The following is a 20,445-nucleotide window of genomic DNA, read 5'->3' on the forward strand; positions in this document are numbered from 1 at the left end:
CTTTCCTTTCACATCCCAAGGACATGCTGATACTTTAAATGACTGTTATTAACTACCACTTGTGTTTCTGGGTAGTATGGGAATCAGAGAGTTGATGGGCATGTGAGAGAAAATAAGTGTGGGGAATGGATTGATGGGATCACTGTAGGTTGTCACAGACTTAGATTGAAACACTCATGTTGCAGGGGGGAAAGTGAAACCTACAGCTTATCTGTCTGGGAAATAACACGGAATCCTGTGTAACTTCTTTTATATTGTTGCCACAGATTAAGTAGGGAGCTAATGTGGAAACTCTGAGTAATAGCTTTAGACTTCTGTGGAAGCTAGCTATGAAAATATGTTCCGAGAAATCCACAATTTGATTGAGAGCGTGACAAAGTTTCTAATAGGTAATCAGAAGTTGCTGAAACACTCAATTTCCAGCTCTAAAGCCATTCTGAGAGAAACATTTCAGCTCAACAATATACCGGTAGTTAAAAATAATATTGACAATGACCTCACCCATTTTATGGGCATAAGAGTGCTTAAATCTGTTGTGAGCTTAACAAGTGTTCAAGTGTCAGAATCTCATTTACAAAATTATTTGTATTCTCAGTCAGACTTACAGCCATTTCATCTTGCTTTCCAAGTGAATGGGAAAGATTTAAGTGAACAGAGTTCCCCTATACCACTGCATTGAAGTACCATCTTAAAGTAAGCAGTGTCATTAAACTGTGATTAGATCCCACAATCTTCTGATTCATAGTCAAGAGTGTACCATCAAACAAGCCTGACATTGCAGAACCAGAGAACCAAATGCTAGGAAACCAGAATTTTCGTTGGTCTTGGAACAGTGCCATAGTATCATTAACTTTCTATTTGAGTCACTGGAATGAGTAATGTTTTACTTTAAAAAAACATCTGTGACTATACAGCAATTCCTCAGGCCTATTCTTAACCTCAATTTAAAAGCTTAGGTACAGACCTATAGGAATGACTTTAATCTCAACTCCCTGCATTTACTCCCAGTAAGTTAAACTGCGGCACAAATTCCTAATGATTTTATATTTTCCAAATGTATAGGAGGTCATTTGGCCTTCAGTCATTTCCATCTTTCATACTCATATTTCTTACTTACCTTCCTATAACCTATTAGTTTTCACATGCCCAACATTTCAAAGTTGAAAGTAAATTTGTTAAGAAACAAATCATCATATACAACTCTGAGATTCCTTCTCTTGCAAGCAGTAATAGTAAATACAAAAAAAACCCCACAATAGTATCTATGAAAGACCACACCCTACAGGGTGGACAACCGGACAACCAATGTGCAAAAACAAACATCAGATAGTGCAAATACAAAAGAGGAATAAAACAAACAAATAAATACGGAGAACATGAGATGGAGACCTTGAATGTGAGTCCAGTTCAGTGATGGGGTGAGTGAAATTATCTGCCGTGGTTCAAGACCCTGATGGTACTAAGTGTTCCTAAACCCACTGATGTGGGTCCTGAGGCTCCTGTACCTTCTTTCTAAAGCAGTGAAAGAGAGCATGGATGGTGGGGGTCCTTAATGATGGATGCTGTGTTCCCGTGAGGATATTCCACACAGATGTGCTCAGTGGTGGGGAGAGCTTTAACTGTGATGGACTGGGCTGTATCCACAAGGGCACTGGTGTTTCCATACCAGGCTGTGATGCAACCAGTCAATATATTCTCCACTGCACATGTATAGAAGTTTGTCATACCAATTCTTCACAAACTTCAAAGAAATTAGAGGCACTGTTGTACTTTCTTTGTAACAATTCTCCTTCAACCATTATTTTTCTTGCCACCCAGCTGCAGTACAAGTAATTTATTACCAGTCTGCACTGGAAGTCAGAATTAACTCTGGGTCATTGGAGCTTGAGGCAGCAGCACTATCTTTGGAAAAGGGGAGGAAACTGAAGCATTTGGGCTGAAAGCTACACTCAAGGGCTTTATAATATCCAGTCTCCTGAGCTTTGAGTTAGCAACACTACCTGTTGTACCACTGTTTCACCCTGGCAGTTAGATTCCCAATGAGGCTTTAACATACTTTAACATTTAAACGTAAAACACATTCTAGGATAATTAGTTACAGATTTACTTGCAATCTATTGGAATTTTCCCCTCTAGTCCTACCAATATACTAATAAGCCATATTATAGGTTGACTAACCCCTTATCCAAATTGTTTGGGGCCGGAAGTATTTTGGATTTCAGATTTTGGCATATATAATGAGATAGCTTTGAATTGCCAACATTTCCGACACTGAACTTATGTGCTACTGGTAATCAGTCTCTGTCTTATACTTGGTTATCACACATACAGCGTATACTGATACAGCCATTCAGTTTGTTAGATTTTCATCAGCAATCATAACTCATCAATGAATTTTTCTGCCACTTTGTGATCAACAGATGCTTTGTCACAAATCTTTAAAAATTTAATGCCGTAACTTTTCTTAAAATTTCTGCAACCAGCCTGAATATTCACAATTACCTTCAATTTTCACTTTGTCGTGATAGATCGCTCGCTTCATGATCAGCACACCATTAAGTAGGATATGTTCCCTCCAAAGCTAACAAATCCACTGCTGTTCATTATATATGTGAGGTCACTTCTCCAAACTGTCTGTAGTGTGCAGACTTGTGCATCCCCTGGGAACCTCCCCAGTGCCTTGTGAAATTTTTCTTATCATATAGCACTCAAAAAAAGTCAGATTACACAGGTTTGCAGATTTTGTAATTTAAGATAAGGAGTATTCAACCTGTACTTTAAATGGTTAAACCTCAGTATTACTGCAGTATAAACATGAAGTTCTAAAGTCTCACCTGTTGCCAAAATTCTCCTATGCTCTCCATGAGTAAGTTGGGTGTGTCCCAGAAATAATACATGTTGTCTCAGTAACTTGAAGAGGTTTTGCTATTAATTTCTCTAAGAATGTGGAAGGAATTATTGCTTATTACAAAAAGCAGCACCATTTGTTCCAGACAGTTTCATCTAACAAGGATTCAATAAATTTGATAGGTTTTTAATATGCAAAAGGACGGAGCTTATTTTTGGGATATACTTGATAGTTCTCCAAGAGCCTGCACAGGCATGCTTCCAAATTCTATGAATACCAAGTCAGAAAATCCTAGCAACAGTATTTCATTTCCACCTGCACTTCCCTCCACACCTCACCTAATCACTGATGCTTCACCTGTCATGGAAGAACCTTGTCCTGGAACCCCAAAAACCAAATACACACATTAATAGCAATCAAACGTAAACTAATGTATTTTACGTACAAATTCAAGTCAATGCATGTTTAAAATAGAATGAAGAATACAAACTAACTGTCAATTACAAAATATACAAGAGGAATTTAGGTATGATTTATTATTTAATGAAAATTTCCATTCAATGTAAGTTGTTATTGACATAGCTAGTGAAATAATAGGATGGATCTCATGGACATACAAATTTAAATCAAAACAAATTTACTAATTTTGCACAGGTCATACTTCATATTCATTTGAAATCCTGTGCACATCACACAGCATATGCAATATGCAAAAGATGGCTTGAAGGAGGGTTACTTCAGAGTCAAATCTCTATTTCGCTATGAGTCTGTGACAAACAAAAATAACTAAACTTGTTTCAGTACCATGTTAATTTTATAAACACTAGGAAGTCTGCAGATGCTGGAAATCCAAAGCAACACACATAAAATGCTGGAAGAACTCAGAAGGTCAAGCAGCATCCAAGTAAATGAATAAATAGTTGATATTCCAGGCTAAAACCCTTCTTCAGTACTGAAATGGAAGGGGGAAGACACCAGAGAAGAAAAGGTGAGGGGCAGGGGAAGGAGGCTAGCTAAAAAGTGATATGTGAAGCCAAGTGTATGGGAAAGGTAAGGATCTGGAGAAGAAGGATCCTGATCAGAGGAGAGTGTACCACAGGAGAAAGGGAAGGAGCAAGAGACCTCGGGGAAGTGATAGGCAGGTGAACAGAGATAAAAAGCCAGAATGGGGAATCGAAGAAGAGGGGAGGGGATACCATTTTTACTGGAAGGATAAATTGATATTCATGCCATCACGTTAATTTTGTGTTCTTCAATATTAGGTACAGTTTCAGTCATTCTGTTATAGGAAATACATTAACAATCTGGAAAGAGTGCAGCGAAGACTTATGAGGATGTAGCCATGACTTGAGGGCAATGAATTATAGGGAGAGGTTAAGCAGGTTGGGACTTTATTTCTTGGAGCATAGGAGACTGAGGGGTGACCTTTTAGAAGTGCATAAAATTATGAGGGGCATAGATATGGTGAATGTAGAATCTTTTTCCAGTGGAAGGGCAACTTAAAAACTGGTGTGTATAGGTTTAAGTGAGAGCTGGAAGATTTGAGGTACCCAGGCAGCAACAGGGTGGTGCATATATGCAATGGACTGCCAAAGAAAGTTGAGGCAGGAATAATAAAGACATTCAAAAGCCATTTTGAATTGGTACATGGATATGAAGGATTTAAAGGAATACAAGCCAAATTCAGGCAAATGGGACTAGTATGATCAGCAGCATGGTCAGGATGAATGTTGGACGAAAAGGGTTAGTTCCAAGCTGTTATTAAGCTGACTTAATAATCATCCTCTGTGAAATTATATTTTCTCAATTAAAATGCCTTTTAGCAATAGATCAACTTTATATTTCCATGATAAATTGTAACAAATTGTTAAATAATTTTCTTGGAGCACAGAAAACCAAGTTGAATGGAACTAATGTAATTGCTTCCATGGAGCTGGCTCTGACCTAAGGTAGTGTATTCCCATGTCATTGTAAGATACATGATACCTGTACACTCAAAAACATCACCTGAATCCTGTCTTTTTTTGCTGTCTAACACAGGTTTCTTCCCCTCCCAAAACTCATATTGAGATACTCAGTCACACTGTTCACTGTAGAATATGCAAGCCAGCAACATATACCAGCATTATAAAAGCCACAGTTCATCAGAATTACATTGCTGACACTACACCACAAAAAGATTTATCAATATAAAAATACGAAGAATAAAAATAAATCACTGGGGAGAAAAGTGCTGTGGGAGGGGAGACATTCCTTAATTATCAGTAAAACAAATCAACCCCAAAATATCTATCTGATGCTTCTACTGAATTGAACTCCAAAACATCCCAAGCTGTAATAGCATCGTGCTAACCGCTATGCTACTGTGACACCCAGTTAAGCACACTTTTTTCTTAAATGATTTTCACCTGCATCAAAAATTTGTTTCAGTAGGGAACATATGGAGCTTGATCAGAAACATGGAAACAATTCATTTGTTCTGTTTGTACGAGATGGTTTTAAAAAGATTTTTTCTGCTCTGTGTCCCCTCCTTTTGATATTAGTTTAAAATGGTGATATTAATACATCATGTGCACCAATAACATAATATGGGACATAAATAGAACAAAAGTCACTAAAATATTAACACTGCAAACAAACCTAGATTTATGGACCAGAAATAAGTTTATTTAGATACTGTAGAATTATAACAAAATTTAATGAAGAACATCCATCATGCGGTAAAAGTAATATAAAATATAGAAGCTCTGAACCAATATTCAAAACTGGCTCAAGAGTAAAGTTGCAAATATTTCACCAATAGATCAACAGTATTTGCGGGCATAGATCTATGGATGACTTCTTCAAAAGAAACTCCATATACAGAGGGCCAAATATTAGGTACAAACTACACACTATAATTGGGATTTTTGCGCAAAATAACAAATCCCTCTAGGATTGGGGTTAGAGGTGTGTACTCTTCAGTTGCCAATTCAGCTCTTTCACCATGTGCTAATAGCACAGGTGTGGTGTGCGTCTGAAATCCTGTGATAGTCTTGGGCTTCCCTGCTTGCCCTACAACATCCACAGCCTGCAATGATAAAAAAAAGTTAATGGATCTTCAAAGACTCACACTTTAGATATACAATCCAAATTTCTCCCAAAGTTGTTTGCACAAACTACAGTGATATGTAAGTACAGGGTCATTTGAGCTCTAATATTCAAATGCTAACTCAATGCTTATCACAATGTCATCCAATCTAATAACTACCATCTATGTCACCCACACGTGCCAAGACAGACAAGGAAAAATGCTTTTTTTCAACTTTGTATTCCCAATGATATCAGCAGACTTTCAACTTGATATGTGGTATCACACGAGGCTACTAAACAAGCTAAGAACCCATGGTATTACAGGATAGATACTAGCATTGGCTGACTGGCAAGAGGCAAAGAGTGGGAACAAAGGGGGCTTTATGGTTGGCTGCTGGTGACTCGTGGTGTTCTGCAGGGATCAGTGTTATGACTGCTTCTTCTCATGTTATATGCCAATGATCTGGATAACGGAACTGATGGCCTTTTGGCCAAGCTTGCAGATGATACAAAGACAGTTGAGGAAGCAGGGAGTCTGTAGAAGGACTTGGACCAATTAGGAAAATAGGCAAAATAGTGGCAGATATAATACAGTGTAGAGAAGTGTATAGTTATACACTTTGGTAGAAAGAATAAAGGCGAAAACTATTTTCAAATCAGGAAGCAAACTCAGAAATCAGAGGTGCAAAGGGACTTTGGAGTCCTCATGCAAGATTACCTGAAGGTTAACTTGCAGCTTGAGTAGGTAGTAAGGAAGGGAAATATAACATTCACAATCATTTCAAGACTAGAATGAAAAAGCAATGTAATGCTGAGGCTTTACAAGGCATTGGTCAAAACACACTTGGAATATGGTGAGCAGTATCGGTTCCCTTATCTAAGAAAGGATGTGCTGGCATCAGAGAAGGTCCACAAGAATTATCCTGGAAATGAAACAGTTAATGTACAAGGAGCAAATGATGGCTCTGAGCCTGGGCTCAGTGCAGTTTAGAAAATTAAGAGGGAAATACCTTTGAAACCTATTAAATATTGAAAGGTCAAGACTGAGTGGATGTGGAGAGGATGTGGGAGGAGTCTAGAACCAGAGGGTACAGCCTCAGAATACAAGTATGTCACTTTAGATTATAACAAAAACGAGGAAGAATTTTTTTTAGTTAGAAGGTGGCGAACCTATAGTACTCATTGCCACAGATGACTGTGGAGGACAACTCATTGGGTATATTTAGAGTGGAGGCTGATAGTAAAGGTGTCAAAGGTTACAGGGAGAATGTAGAAGAATGGGGTTGAGAGGGATAATAAATCAGTCATGACAGAATGGTGCAGCAGACTCAATGGGCTGAATGGCCTAATTCTACTCTGACATTTTATAGTCATATTGTGCTTAGATATGTATATGGTAAAATTAACAGGTCCCCTACTAAACAAAACATAGATGAAATTAGATAGGAAGGAATATATATTGATAAGTTTTAACTGACTAAATGTAAAACATACAAAATAGCTAATTAGCACATGTACTGTCTTGCACAGACATACTATCTGCAAGAAAACGGATAAAATAGTGAGTTTTTTTTTTAAAAAAAGGTATCGCTTCTGCTTTGCCAAGTGTAATCTCCAGCTTTGATGTTGGAGACTGCCATCATCAACACATTCCATACATTTAGTAATGAAGAACTATAAATTTTTTGAAATTTTGTGTTTCTGTTTTCTCATTTTTCTTTATGGAGGGTGTTACTGCTTCACAGATAACTTGTCCGCTATTTTCCTCAAAGGACAGAACTAGAGATGTGAACCGACACCTTAAAATAAATTGTCAGGCCCAAGATGTTTAATCTGCATTCTTCGCAAGAGCAAACAACTCAATGTTCTGTAGCGTTTTTGCCAGGTGAATCACACCCTTTATAAAAGAGCTAATATTGGAAACATAGATTTGAAAACAATGCCGACTGCAGCATCTACATTCCTACCTGGCCAACACGGACTGATACCGGCAAAGGATGGAGCTCTTCATCGAAAGTAACTAGCATACGAGGTTGCATTGCTGCAACCAGTCCATAGAGAATATAATGGGACTTCCCAAGAATAACTGCAAAAAAAAATTTAAAAAACCATAATTTCAACATTTTTACTTTAACTGTCTACATTTTCAAATTTTGCTAAGACTGCTTATATTCTTAGCAATTGGAAATGGGCTGATAGCTTGCAAGTAACTTCTACAGTACACCAATGACAGACAATGACTAACTTCAAGAGAATCTAAATACAAATAATCAGTTGCATTGTCACTAAATCTTGCATGGTCAATATTAGGGAGGCCACAAACAATTAACCAGAAAATTCATTGGATTAGACACAAATACCATAGATGCAAGAGATCAGAAATGGGTTTGTCTGCAGCAAGCAACTTACAAAAGTAATCAATAAAATGTGCAGATGTGCAGAGGGCTTAAGATCACAGTATAGTAGAACACTTCTCAAGTGCATGGAGATCTGCAGCTCCAACATCGTTCAATTAACTCAGTATCATCTGGAGCAAAGCAACCCACTTGACAATCCTAACATCAGTTCATTCCATTACTGGTAAACTGTGGTTGCAATGTGTAGCATCTGCAAAATCCAATGCAGTTACTTATTAAGGTTTCTTCTATACCATCACCCAAATATGCAACCTTAGCCTGAAAGGATGCAAGCAGCACACACATTGGAAAGCAACCAAGTGCAACTTAACCTCCAAGTCACACATGCCATGACTTGGGAATATATTATTCACTCCTTAGTACCTCAAAATAACATGGCAGCATTGATTTAAAATGGGCAGTTAAGGATAAGTGATATACAGGCTTGACAGTCATACCTATATCCTGAAATGGACAGGAACTTCCACTGCTAAAGTTATTCTTACAGCTTCTCATGTTAAATGAACTGTATAGGTGTGGATTTATTCATTTAAGCACTATACTCCCTTTCCAATATCATTGGATTTCCTTTTTGCCAACCAACATTTTTAAAACTTTTAAAACTGGTGTTTTTTCTTTGGGTACCTTTGCTTATCATTTACTTTACAGCATCCATTAACTTAATCAGGTGTCAGGGCTCAAACATTTTTTAACAAGTGCTTTTTATCAGAATCAGTATCAGGTTTATTATCACTGGCATTTGTCGTGAAATATGTTGTATTGCAGCAGCAGTAGATTGCAATACATAATAATAAATGAGAATAAGAAATATATACACAGTGTATTTTGGTTAATTGGGCCATCAGTTAATCGGCACAGCCACTGATATGGCACACCTCTTAAAGATCAGCAAACTGTGAAATAGCTTGGATTCAATCGATTTATTTGGAACTTAATTGGGGCAGAAGACGGTTGCTGAATATTTCTGACTAGTGTCAGTCACGTGCATCAGGTGTGGCCGTTAGTGGTCACCAACCTTTTTAAGCCCAAGATCCCCTACCTCGGCCTCAGTAAAAGGCAAGATCGACTCCAGATCAATTAGTTACACGCATGCGCACCAGGGCAGAAAAGACCAGAAGTAAAACCCCAAAACCCCACAACCCGGAAGTAGAAATAATATATAAACACCGGGGGTACCCACTCTTTTTTTGCACCGCAGACCGGTTTAATATTGATAATATCCTTGCGGACTGACCAACGGGGGCGGGGGGGGTGTTAAACATGACCGGAATACAGCGATACTCTAAGCAGGTTCCTTATGTCCAGTCTATTCTAGTTTTCGCGGCTCTCGGCTTCTGTCCCGCTTGCTCACATTTTTTCCGCTGAGAAAACTCAGCAGGTTCATCTTTAAGTGCTGGGTGCTTGGACTTGGTACTGAAGCAGTTTTGAGACATTGCCTCATTAGACAGCCTCCGGGCCCGAACTCAGCCTCACGCCCGCCCTTGGCCAGGTGCGGCTGGTCGTGGGTGGGGTGAGAGGACAAGTACAGAGCCGGAGGTCCCCGTACTGGGGCCGCAGCGGTCACAGTCAGAGACTGCGGCCGACCGAGCGGGGAGTGCGACAGAGCGCCTACCCACTCGCCCTTGTAGGATCTATCGGCCGACAAATGTTTGTTTCAGTAGATCGCAGCGCAGTAGCTGCTCTGATACTTACGAAACGCTGAGTCCGAATTAGGTTGTCTGCAAATTTTTTAGCACTGGGTTCTCCATGAATTCCGTGTGCTAAACAGGTTCAGAGGCAGTGCTCCAGGCCAGTAGAGACGGCACTTCCCGCCGGCCGCCCGAGGCCATTTCTCAGTGATCCCTGGCGTGAGGGTATCACTGCGTTTAGTCGCCTGATGACTTTGCGTGGGTTCAAAGTGGGCTGACAGGGAATGAGGAAAAGTGCAGCTGACTCATCGTTTCCTCGCGGCCCAGTGGTTGGGGACCACTGAAGTACACTGTATAGTGCGGGAGAGCTATACGCATGCGCACTGGACAGAAAGAACGGAACTAAAATCCCGCAACCCGGCAACAATCTCTCAACGGTATTTGTGTATTTATTTTTCATTTTTTGTCAGGATCAACTGAGAAAGTCTCAAAGATCGACGGGTTGACGACCACTACCCTACACTATGCTTAGAGCAAAAAGTTTTAAAATAGTGTTACTTGCGTGTTTGTGTTAAAAAAAAGTGATTTTTGTCATTGATAGTTAGCAAGTAATAAATAATAAGACAATTCAGAACCGTTCTGCTCACAGCGTTTCAAATATTCAAGTTTAGAGGTTCCAGAAACAGTCGGGAGTAAAAATGAAATAAATTCATATCTTCAACAAGTTAAGAACTATGAAGAACTACAAGGTATCAACAATCATCTTGAGTGTTACAATTAAAATGAAAATTTGGACAATGCAATAGTCGAAAGCATTATATGAAGACAGTCCAGTATCTGCACTAGTTTGGTTCATTTACAGTTAATCAAAAGAATACATCAGCATACAATGAATGAGTTCCTGTGTCGATAACTATTAGGAACTAATACAGCTTTACAGTACTGTATTAGTTTTAGTAGTGTTATTTAAATACATAATTAGTCTTTTTTTAATACCCTTTTAACTATTTCAGCAAATGGGCCAAAATATACCAGTTCTGATGTGTCCCAATTAACCGAAATCCACTGTACATAAAAAAATTAAATATGTCATACAAAGCGACAGGAAAGAAAAAGAAAAAAAAGTAAGGTAGTATACAAAGGCTCATTGTGGATTCAGAAATCTGGTAGTGGTAGGGAAGAAGCTGTTCTTAAAATGTTGATTGTGGCTCTTCAGGCTCCTGTACTGCCTCCTTGATGGCAGCAATGAGAAGAAGGCATGTCTTGGGTAATGGGAGTCTTTAATGATGGATGCTGCCTTTCTGAGGCATCACGTTTTGAAGGTGTCCTTGATGCTGGGGAGCCTAGTGCCCATGATGGAGCTGGCTGAGTTTACAACTTTCTGCAACTTTTTCCAATCCTGTGCAGTGGCCCTTCCATACCAGATGGTAATACCACCTGCTAGAATGCTCTCCATAGTACATCTGTAGATATTCGAGAGTGTCATTGGTGACATAAAAAGACTCCTCAAATTCCTAATGAACTACAGCTGCTGTCATTCCTTCTTTGCGATTGCATCAATATGTTGGCCCAGGATAGATTTTTAGAGACATTGAGAACCAGGAACTTAAAACTGCTCACCCTTTCCACTGCTGATCCCTCGATGATGTATTCTCTTGATTTCCCCTTCCTGAAGTTCACAATCAATTCCTTGTTCTCACTGACACTGAATCCAATACTGTTATTGCGACAGCACTCAACCAGTTGATCTAGCTCACTCCTGTATGCCTCCTTGTCACCATCTAATTTTCTACAAACAATAGTTCTGTCATCAGAAAATTGAAAGATTGCTTTTGAGTTGTGCCTAGCAACACAGTTGTTGGTGGTGTAGAGAGAGTAGAACAGTGGATTAAACACACATCCTTGAGGTGTGCCAGTGTTGATTATTAGCAAGGAGATGTATTTCTGATCTGCATTGACTGCTGTTGGCTGATGAGGATGTCAAGGATCCACTTAAAGAGGGAGGTACAGAGGCCCAGGTTTTGGAGTGTTTGATTAGCGAGGGTATGATGGTTTAAACCTGAGCTGAAACTCTAGTTGTCAGCAATATGAAATGATTTAAGAATACCATTGGTGACAGTAAAATTGCTACAAGAAAAATTACTTCAATGCTTAATGATGACACTTTTAAGCGGAACAGAGACGAGGGACTGGAATCTTTCAAAGATTCTACTCAGAGAAATCTGCTAGTGTTAAGTACAATCAAGGTTGAGATTTTTGTACAGCAAGGGGAATGATATAGGCACTGGCAGGGAAATAGAGTTGAGGCCAAAGATTAGATCAACCATGATCTTACTGACCATATTCAGGGACTCAGCTTCACATCTAAATGATTATGCCACGGTCATCACCAACTTCATCAAAACCTGTGGGAATGAGTGTGTGTCTTTAAGGACATATCAGGTACAAACCAGATGCTGTGGATCAACTAGGAGATTCGCAGTTCTGTTAAGCGTTAGATTGGTGTCTTTAAGACTGGTGATCCAGAACCCTACAAGAAGTCCAGGTGTGTCCTATAGAAGGCTATCATAAGAATAAATGGCAATTTTATGTGAAGTTATGATTAGATACATGACAGCTGTGGCAAGGTTTGCATACCATTACTTCCTATAAGGTGAAATCTTAACATCTTAAGATGTCAGCAAGACTTAGAAGCTGATTATTAACTTCAGGAGAAGGAAACCAGAGGTCCATAAGCCAGTCCTCATTGGAGGATCTGAGGTCAAAAGAATCAGCAGCTTTAAATTCCTCGATGTTATTTTGGATGACTTGTCCTGGGCCCAGCATGCAAGTGCAATTATGAAGAAAGCAAGGCAATATCTCTACTTCCTGAGGAGTTTGCTAAGACTAGGTGTGACAGCTAAAACTGATGAAAAGAATAACTTTGAGGCCTAGTTTCATGTTGCTCTAATTTTACATTTTCAATTTTTATACATCAAAATATTAATTAATAATTCTGTTAGCTATGCATTACCAACCTATGCACAGCAACATGAAAACTTACTGTTCTTTACATCAAGGAAAGAGACCAGTACAGTGAGAAGACCAGCCACTGCTACTTGGCTCATCAGTTGTCTATCACTGTGGTATGGACACAGTGTGAGTGTTCCCTTTCCAAGATGAGTCAAACCCTAGTTATAGGAATACAAAACAAAATTCAATTAACTTCTGACATCAAATTCCATTATAAAATATCAGTAGTTAACAAAGGTAATCAACAGAATTCCAGCCAAATCCAAATACCCACTAACACAGTGCCATGTCACTATCAAGTACAGTATAATACTGGCTTACAAATGGACAAGATGGCTACTGCCACTTTTCCCTTCCAGTCAATTAGGTTGCTCCACCTAGTGTTCTAAATAAGAACTGATCAAATTATTGCAATTGAAAATAAAGAGCATCATTTAATGCATGAGCTCAAAAATATAGTACAATGTATTGTGGGAAAAAACTCTCCTGGCAATGATGGTTCATTGCTTCCCAGAGAATAGACTCTGTAGGTAATTGTTTACATTAACTATTTGGTAAAAAAAACCACACCATTGTACAAATTAAAAATTTAAATCAACATCAGCACTTTTTCAGTTGTCTGCATTCTTCTTCTTTAGTAAAGGTATTGTACAGTTTTGCCTCTGTACCGAGGTTCTGCTGTACTTTGATCAAATTGATGCAATTCATCTGAGCCTTGTCAATGAGATAGACTGTTTCCTTCTATTTACATTCCAAAATCACATTACTCCAATTAAGTATGGATTTAAAAACTCCATTAGTGACTGAATTGATGGTCACTATAACATTTTAAAACTAAATGCATCTTGGGATTGATTAATTAAAGGATTAAAATATTTGATATATAAATTGTTTGAGTTGCAAATCAATGTATATGTCAACTTACCTTCAATCATTCACCATCTTAAATGACAAACAGTTATGAATTATAAAGCAAGAAAAACCACTGACCTGAGCTATTCTAACCATGAAAAGATTATTTGGATCCTTTGCATGGTACTGTGCTAATTGCCTCAGCATGGCAGCCAACCTAGCATTGTTGGTACCTTAAAGAAAAAAGATGGTCATTGCAATTCACAAAATATAGTCAGTTACAGCATGTATTTCAGAAAGTCTTGCAATGTAAAGATCACCTATCCTGATAAGGATACCATAGAAGCAAAGCTCCAAAATTATGAGTGTTTATTGATACTACTGAGAATTACAAACTAGAATAAGGTTTTTGAGACTGATATTAAATAATTAAGGAAAGAACAGCAATGTTAAGATTCAGATTATCAAGATGTCCAAATCTTCAACAAGTCAAAATAACAAAAAGGAAAAAGCTGTTGGTGACTCTAAATCAATAACATTAACATTTAGCAGGAGAGATATTTTATTTCAAGCCTGCTCAAATAAAGAAGTAGTTGCATTAGATCATTAATGTAAACTGTTTCCATTATCAGTCATGTTTGCAGCATCACCCAGCATTCGCATGTACTAAAATGGACAATGATGCTCTGGAAAGGCATTTGGGCAAGTCACCAAAATGAATTTTATTATAACAACGTATGTCTGACACATGGCAGGTGGATTATGCAAAATGTGGCATATATGGAAATAAAGGAATCAAAATTAAGTGTGTATTAATTCCCCCCCCCCCCGATAATTATCAGTGGCCATCAACACTGTTTCCAAATTCTAAACAAAAGCATTTCAAACCTTGGGCCTCTATATGTAGGCTTCCAGCTAGAGTCCAAACATGAACTAATATTGACTCAATTTAAGAACTGGCTTAAGGCAAAATGCATAATGTTTCAAGCAAGATGTTAGAAGATGATTGCTTTGGTATTTCAACCAATGGGGAAAAAATTGATTTCTAGTACCATGACTTTAAGCCAACAAGCAAGCATCTGGCAATATGTGCTAACTTGTACTTTGAAGTTGTTGAAAATCAGGCAGAGAATATCTAATCTCTGCTATCAAATTGTAAGTAGGCAAGTGAAGCTCCACTGGACCATTTATAAATTCAACCAAATGCTATCAAAGGATAAGATTTGCAGAAACAAAGCATGACCTGAACTTGCTGATTTATCACTTTTTCTTAAATGGCAGTACAGTTCCTGCATATGATAGAACATAGAACAGGATGGGAACAAGCCAAATGGCCCACAATGTTGTACTCAATCAGCTAAAAAGCAAAACACCCAAACACTAATACCTCCAACTTATATCATGTCCATATCCCTCCATTTTTCTAACATCCATGTGCCTATCCAAACATCTTTTAAAAGCACCCAATGTATTTGTCTCTACTACCATACCAGGCAGCACATTCATAAGCATCCATGATTCCAAGTAATGTACCCCTCACATCCCCCTTGAACCTACCTCCTCTCACCTTCAACGGATGCCTTCTAGTGTTTTAACCCTGGGAAACAGATAATCCCTGTCCACTCTATCTATCCCTCTCATAACCTTGCAAACCTCCATCAGATCTGCCCTCAGCCTCCAATGCTCCAGAGAAAACAACCCAAGTTTATCCCGGCAACACACACAAAATGCTGGAGGAACTCAGCAGGCCAGGGAGCAGCTATAGAAAAAGGTACAGTCAACATTTCAGGCTAAGACCCTTCAACAGGACTGGAGAAAAAAAATGTAAGAGTAGATTTAAAAGGTGGGGGGAGGGGGGAGAGAAACACAAGGTGATAGGTGAAACTGGGAGGAGGAGGGATGAAGGAGTTAGGAAATTGATTGGTGAAAGAAATGTAGGGCTGGAGAAGGAGGAATCTAACAGGAGAAGACAAAAAGCCATGAAAGAAAGAAAAGGGTGAGGAGCACCAGAGAAAGGCAATGGGCAGGCAAAGGGATAAGGTGAGAGAGTTAAAAGAAGATGGGGAATGGGGGTGGGGGTGGGGCGGGTGCATTACCGCAAGTTCAAGAAATCCAGCCTCTCATGATAGCACATGCCATCTAAACCAGGCAGCATCTTGGTAAACCCCTGCTGCCCTCTCCAAAGCCTTAACATCCTTCCTATAGTAGGGTAACCAGAACTGTACACAATTTCCTAGATGTGGCCTAACCAGAGCTTTATAAAGTTGCATCATAACCTCCTGAACTAAATGCCTCGACTAACAAAAGCAAGCATTCCATAAGCCTTTTTAACCATCTTATTAACCTGTGTAGCTATGCACCTGGATCCCAATTCTTTCTGCTCAGCAACACCTCACATTTATCTGGGTTAAACTTCATCTGATATTTCTCAGCTCATAGCTGCAACTGATCTAATACTGTGCCGTATTCTTTGCCAGTCCTCTACACCATCTACAACTCCACCAATCTTGATATCATATGCAATTAACCCACAAATCTACATTTTCATCCAGGTCATTTATGTATATTACTAACAGCAGAGGTCCCAACACAGATCCATGCAGAACTCCACTAATTACTGACCTCCAGCTCGAATAAGTTTCTTCAACCACTACCCCTGTTTTCTATATGCAAGCCAATTCTGAGTTCAAACAGCCAGTTCACTGCAGACTCCATGCATCTTAGTCTTCTGGATTAGCCTCCCATGAGGGGCTTTGTCAAAAGCTTTATTAAAATCCATGTAGACAACATCCACTGCCCTACCCTCATCAATCTCTATCACCTTGTCAAAAAACTCAATCAAGTTGGTACAGTATGACCTGCCACGCACAAAGCTATGCTGGCTGTGGGTTTCCAAATGCTCATATATCCTACTCCTAAGAATTTTCTCCAGCAATTTCCCTACAACTGTCATGGGACTCACTGGCCTATAGTTCTCAGGATTTTCCCTTGTTCCCTTCTTAAATAGAAGTACAATATTAGCCACTCGCCAACACTCTGGAACCTTGCCCATGGCTAGAGAGGACACAAAGATACTGGTCGAGGGCCCAGAAATCCCGTCTCTTGCCTCCTTCAATAACCTGTGTAAATCCCATCAGGCCATGGGGACTTATCCACCTTCATACTGATTAGGAGGCCCAACACTTCCTCCTCCTTGACCTCTAAATACCCAAAATGTATTTATACACACAGCACTGACCGCCTGGTCCTCCATATACTTTTCCTCAAAAAGTACCTCACTCATATTCTTTGCATCCAAGCAAATGTCCACCCTTCCCATCCCTGTTATCCTCTTGCTCCTGATGTATAGAATGCCTTGGGATTCATCTTAATCCTACTCACCAAGGACTTATCATGATCCCTCTTGGCTTTCCTAATTTCATTATTTAGGTCTTTTCTTGCTTCTTTATACCCCTCATGTGATTCATTTGATCCTAACTTCTGAAGCTTTACACACTTTTCCCTTTTCTTCTTGACTAAATTCATTATCTCTCTGGACATCTAAAGTTATTTTATGTTTCCAAGTCTGTTCTTCCTTCTGACAGGAACATACCTTTCTTGTAATCTGTACAACTGTACAATCAGTAAAAAGGTGTTCGCAATTAAAGCTGCTTAGTTCCTGCCTAATGCCCTCATAATTTGTCCTGCTCCAGTTTAAAACTCTACCACAAGGACAATACCTATCCCTAAAAGTTAAGGAGTTGTGGTCACTGTTCCCTAACAGCCCACCCACTGAAAAGTCAGTCACCAGGTCTGGTAGAGTCCGATATAATACATGGTACCGAGATTAGAGTCACATCGCTGGAGATGTACTTTGCGTCTTCGAAGCTATTGTGTCTTGACTTGCTACAAGTAAAATGAATTTAGCTTAACTGTGTGTGCATAGGGGGAATCTCAAGATTTGCAATAGTTTAAAATACAGAAAGCATTATGCTGTTAATGACTTTAAAGAATAAGCATTAAACTTTAGTGAAGTTGATAGTACAGAATGATTCTGTTCATTTCAACATGTGAGCAAGCAGACTGATTATATCAGAAAGCTACCTGAAGATGGACATGGCATATTCCTATTGTTTCCACAACTAAATAGTTTCAGCTGTAAGAGCATTACAATACATTACTTACCACTTCCAACCATACCCATGGCAAAGATAGAATTATGAGAAACTTCTGCATCAGCATCATGAGAGAATTTGCTCAAAGTGTCCAATATACTCAACCGTGGATTAGAGACTGAAATCAGTGCCAGTGCCAAAGGTACAGCACGTCTTAAAGTAGGCTCACCATACCGTAACTACCATAAAAAGAAAATCACATGTTTTGAAGGGTTATAAAAATTATACAAAATTTTCATACACTTCATTTAGTTTTAGTTTTATCCTATATTATAACTATTGTGGCACAAGTATCACCAGAATTTATTTTAATAACACATATGCCATTGATAAAGTTAGTGATTATTGTCCATCACAAATTTCCTTGAAAGCAACATTTTGCTTGAGTATTTCAATTGTTAGCTAAAAGCCAACCAAAATGCTGAGGGTATGGATTCACATATTCACCAGCACAAGACCGATTTTCTTCCTAAAGGACATTGGTAAACCAGTTAGGTGTTTGAGACAATCCAGCTCCCAAATGTCATTACACAATTTGAATTAAAATTCCTGGATTGATAGTCCAGATCTCTGATTACAGGCACATTAGCTTAACCACAGTGTTACTGTACTCCTTTGAATTAAAAGAATATGGAGGACATTACTTAATTCAGGGAGCAGAGAGCAAAGCTGGATGTGATGAAGCCTTTTTAATTCCTTTCAGAGGATATTCAAACAATGAGTGAGACAGTGAATACTTTCCCCTTTTCGAGGGAACAGAATATTTATAATCTTGAAGCATTTTCTGAAAGGCTATAGGTCACTGATCTTCTCTAGGAAATGGACTGTACATTCAAAAGGCATTTAAAGTGGTACTTGGATAGGAAAGGTGTAGACAGACTCCTGACCAAGGACAAGTCAGATTAGTGTAGACAGACATAATGGTTTGTAGACAGGCACAAGACGGACTGAATGGGCATCTTGAATGAATTAGAAAAAAAGAGACAAGTGGATGGCATTGTTGGCCTGAGAGCAAATGCTTGATCAATTGCTCAACTTCATTCAAATGTCTCAAAACAATTTTCTTACATTGTGTTGGAAATGGCAGTCGAGATGAGGTGATGGTACTGGGAAGTGGATTGGATGAACACCTCACATCTCATTAAGAATCAGTGGATAGGTACTGATCAGAGCAATGTAAGCCTTGCTGAGTAAAATTCACAAGACAGCTACTGAAATGCTTCTGGTGCATGCACAATGGTCATTGAGCATCAAAAGACCATTGCTAACATTTGAAAATTGAGCAAAAATTAAAAAAATACAGAATGAAATGTTATAATAGCAACACTCACTTGTTGCTCATGAATTCCATCATCTGCAGAATCTCTTGTGTTATATTATTAGACATTTAAAATATACAACAATACTAAATATCAATTAATTAGTAACGAAACTTAGCTTGTGTTATTCTCCTTTCCTCAGGCAATTTTAAAATAAAACTGAACTCTATGTGGAATCGAGTAGCGAATGTAGTTGCATTTTTGGACCAACTATTAGCTGAGTAAAAGTGTGGGAATCGCACCTTCATTCAAGAGTAATACAGTAGTTCTGTTGGCCGTTTATGAAAGTAAGAGAGATAATGTAAGCAAGCCCATGAAGTTAAAGTGCTACATGTCTCAACAGTTTTAAAGCAGTAAAGTAAAATAAAATGTATTTAATTAACACAAATAATGGAGCTCTGTTTAACACTTAATGGTGGGAGTTTCTCCTTGTAAATTAAGACTTAAGACATGGTTTCAAAATGCAAATTTCTGAACCAGCATTTATCAAACTTATTGTAGAACTTACAAGATGGCCAAATGTGCGCAGAGCCATTTCTGCTCCAATCTCTTCTCCCATGGCAATTAAAGCAATACCAAGCACTGCCACCCCCTTAAAAAGAATGAATTACAAACATTTGTACGAGGTTATTGTTTGTTCTGATCACCAAGGTCATTAAAATACAACTCAACCATAATCTTTTCAATACATTTTTCTTCTACTTTCATACACAATTAAAACTGTAACATTTTAAAATGAATCTCAATTAGAATCAAAATAAGCCAAATAAAGGTAATTTTTGGACACATACTGCTCTGAATAAATTTTAATTTTGAAGGGCATCATTTATAACTGCAATGCCATTTCTAGATGCCAATGAACAATTGTGAGGTCATCTTCTTTAGAAAGCTTCTTTTCTTTCCCTATCCTGTTGTATGAAGTACCTTCACACTTCAGGGGTCAATTCACAAGGCAAGAATCAGAAAAAATCAATCATGAATTTTTCAGCAGATTTCCTAGTTATTTACTTCCTCTTTTATTCATGAGGAATAATTAAAATCAAGTTATGCCATTTCAATTCAAGTTATTAATATCTCACTCTTTCCCCTCCATTTCTTAAATTTTATGTAAGTTTAATAAAAAACGACCTACGTTGGAAAACA

General features: G+C 38.5%; 1 protein-coding gene across 1 annotated transcript in view; it reads right to left on the reverse strand.

Annotated features, from left to right (window-relative positions):
* Positions 1-3,369: 3,369 nt before the first annotated feature.
* The window catches only part of psmd2 (proteasome 26S subunit ubiquitin receptor, non-ATPase 2), an 86,782-nt gene continuing 69,706 nt past the window's right edge, over positions 3,370-20,445 (reverse strand). The window contains exons 16-21 of the mRNA XM_073041221.1: positions 19,811-19,894; positions 17,994-18,162; positions 13,968-14,062; positions 13,009-13,135; positions 7,888-8,006; positions 3,370-5,918 (exon numbers count right to left, since the gene is read on the reverse strand). Coding sequence (XP_072897322.1) covers positions 5,736-5,918; positions 7,888-8,006; positions 13,009-13,135; positions 13,968-14,062; positions 17,994-18,162; positions 19,811-19,894 — 777 coding nt within the window. The 3' untranslated portion in view covers positions 3,370-5,735. The remainder of the gene's footprint in view (positions 5,919-7,887; positions 8,007-13,008; positions 13,136-13,967; positions 14,063-17,993; positions 18,163-19,810; positions 19,895-20,445) is intronic.

The sequence above is a fragment of the Hemitrygon akajei genome, chromosome 3 (assembly GCF_048418815.1).
Source record: "Hemitrygon akajei chromosome 3, sHemAka1.3, whole genome shotgun sequence".
NCBI lineage: Eukaryota > Metazoa > Chordata > Chondrichthyes > Myliobatiformes > Dasyatidae > Hemitrygon > Hemitrygon akajei.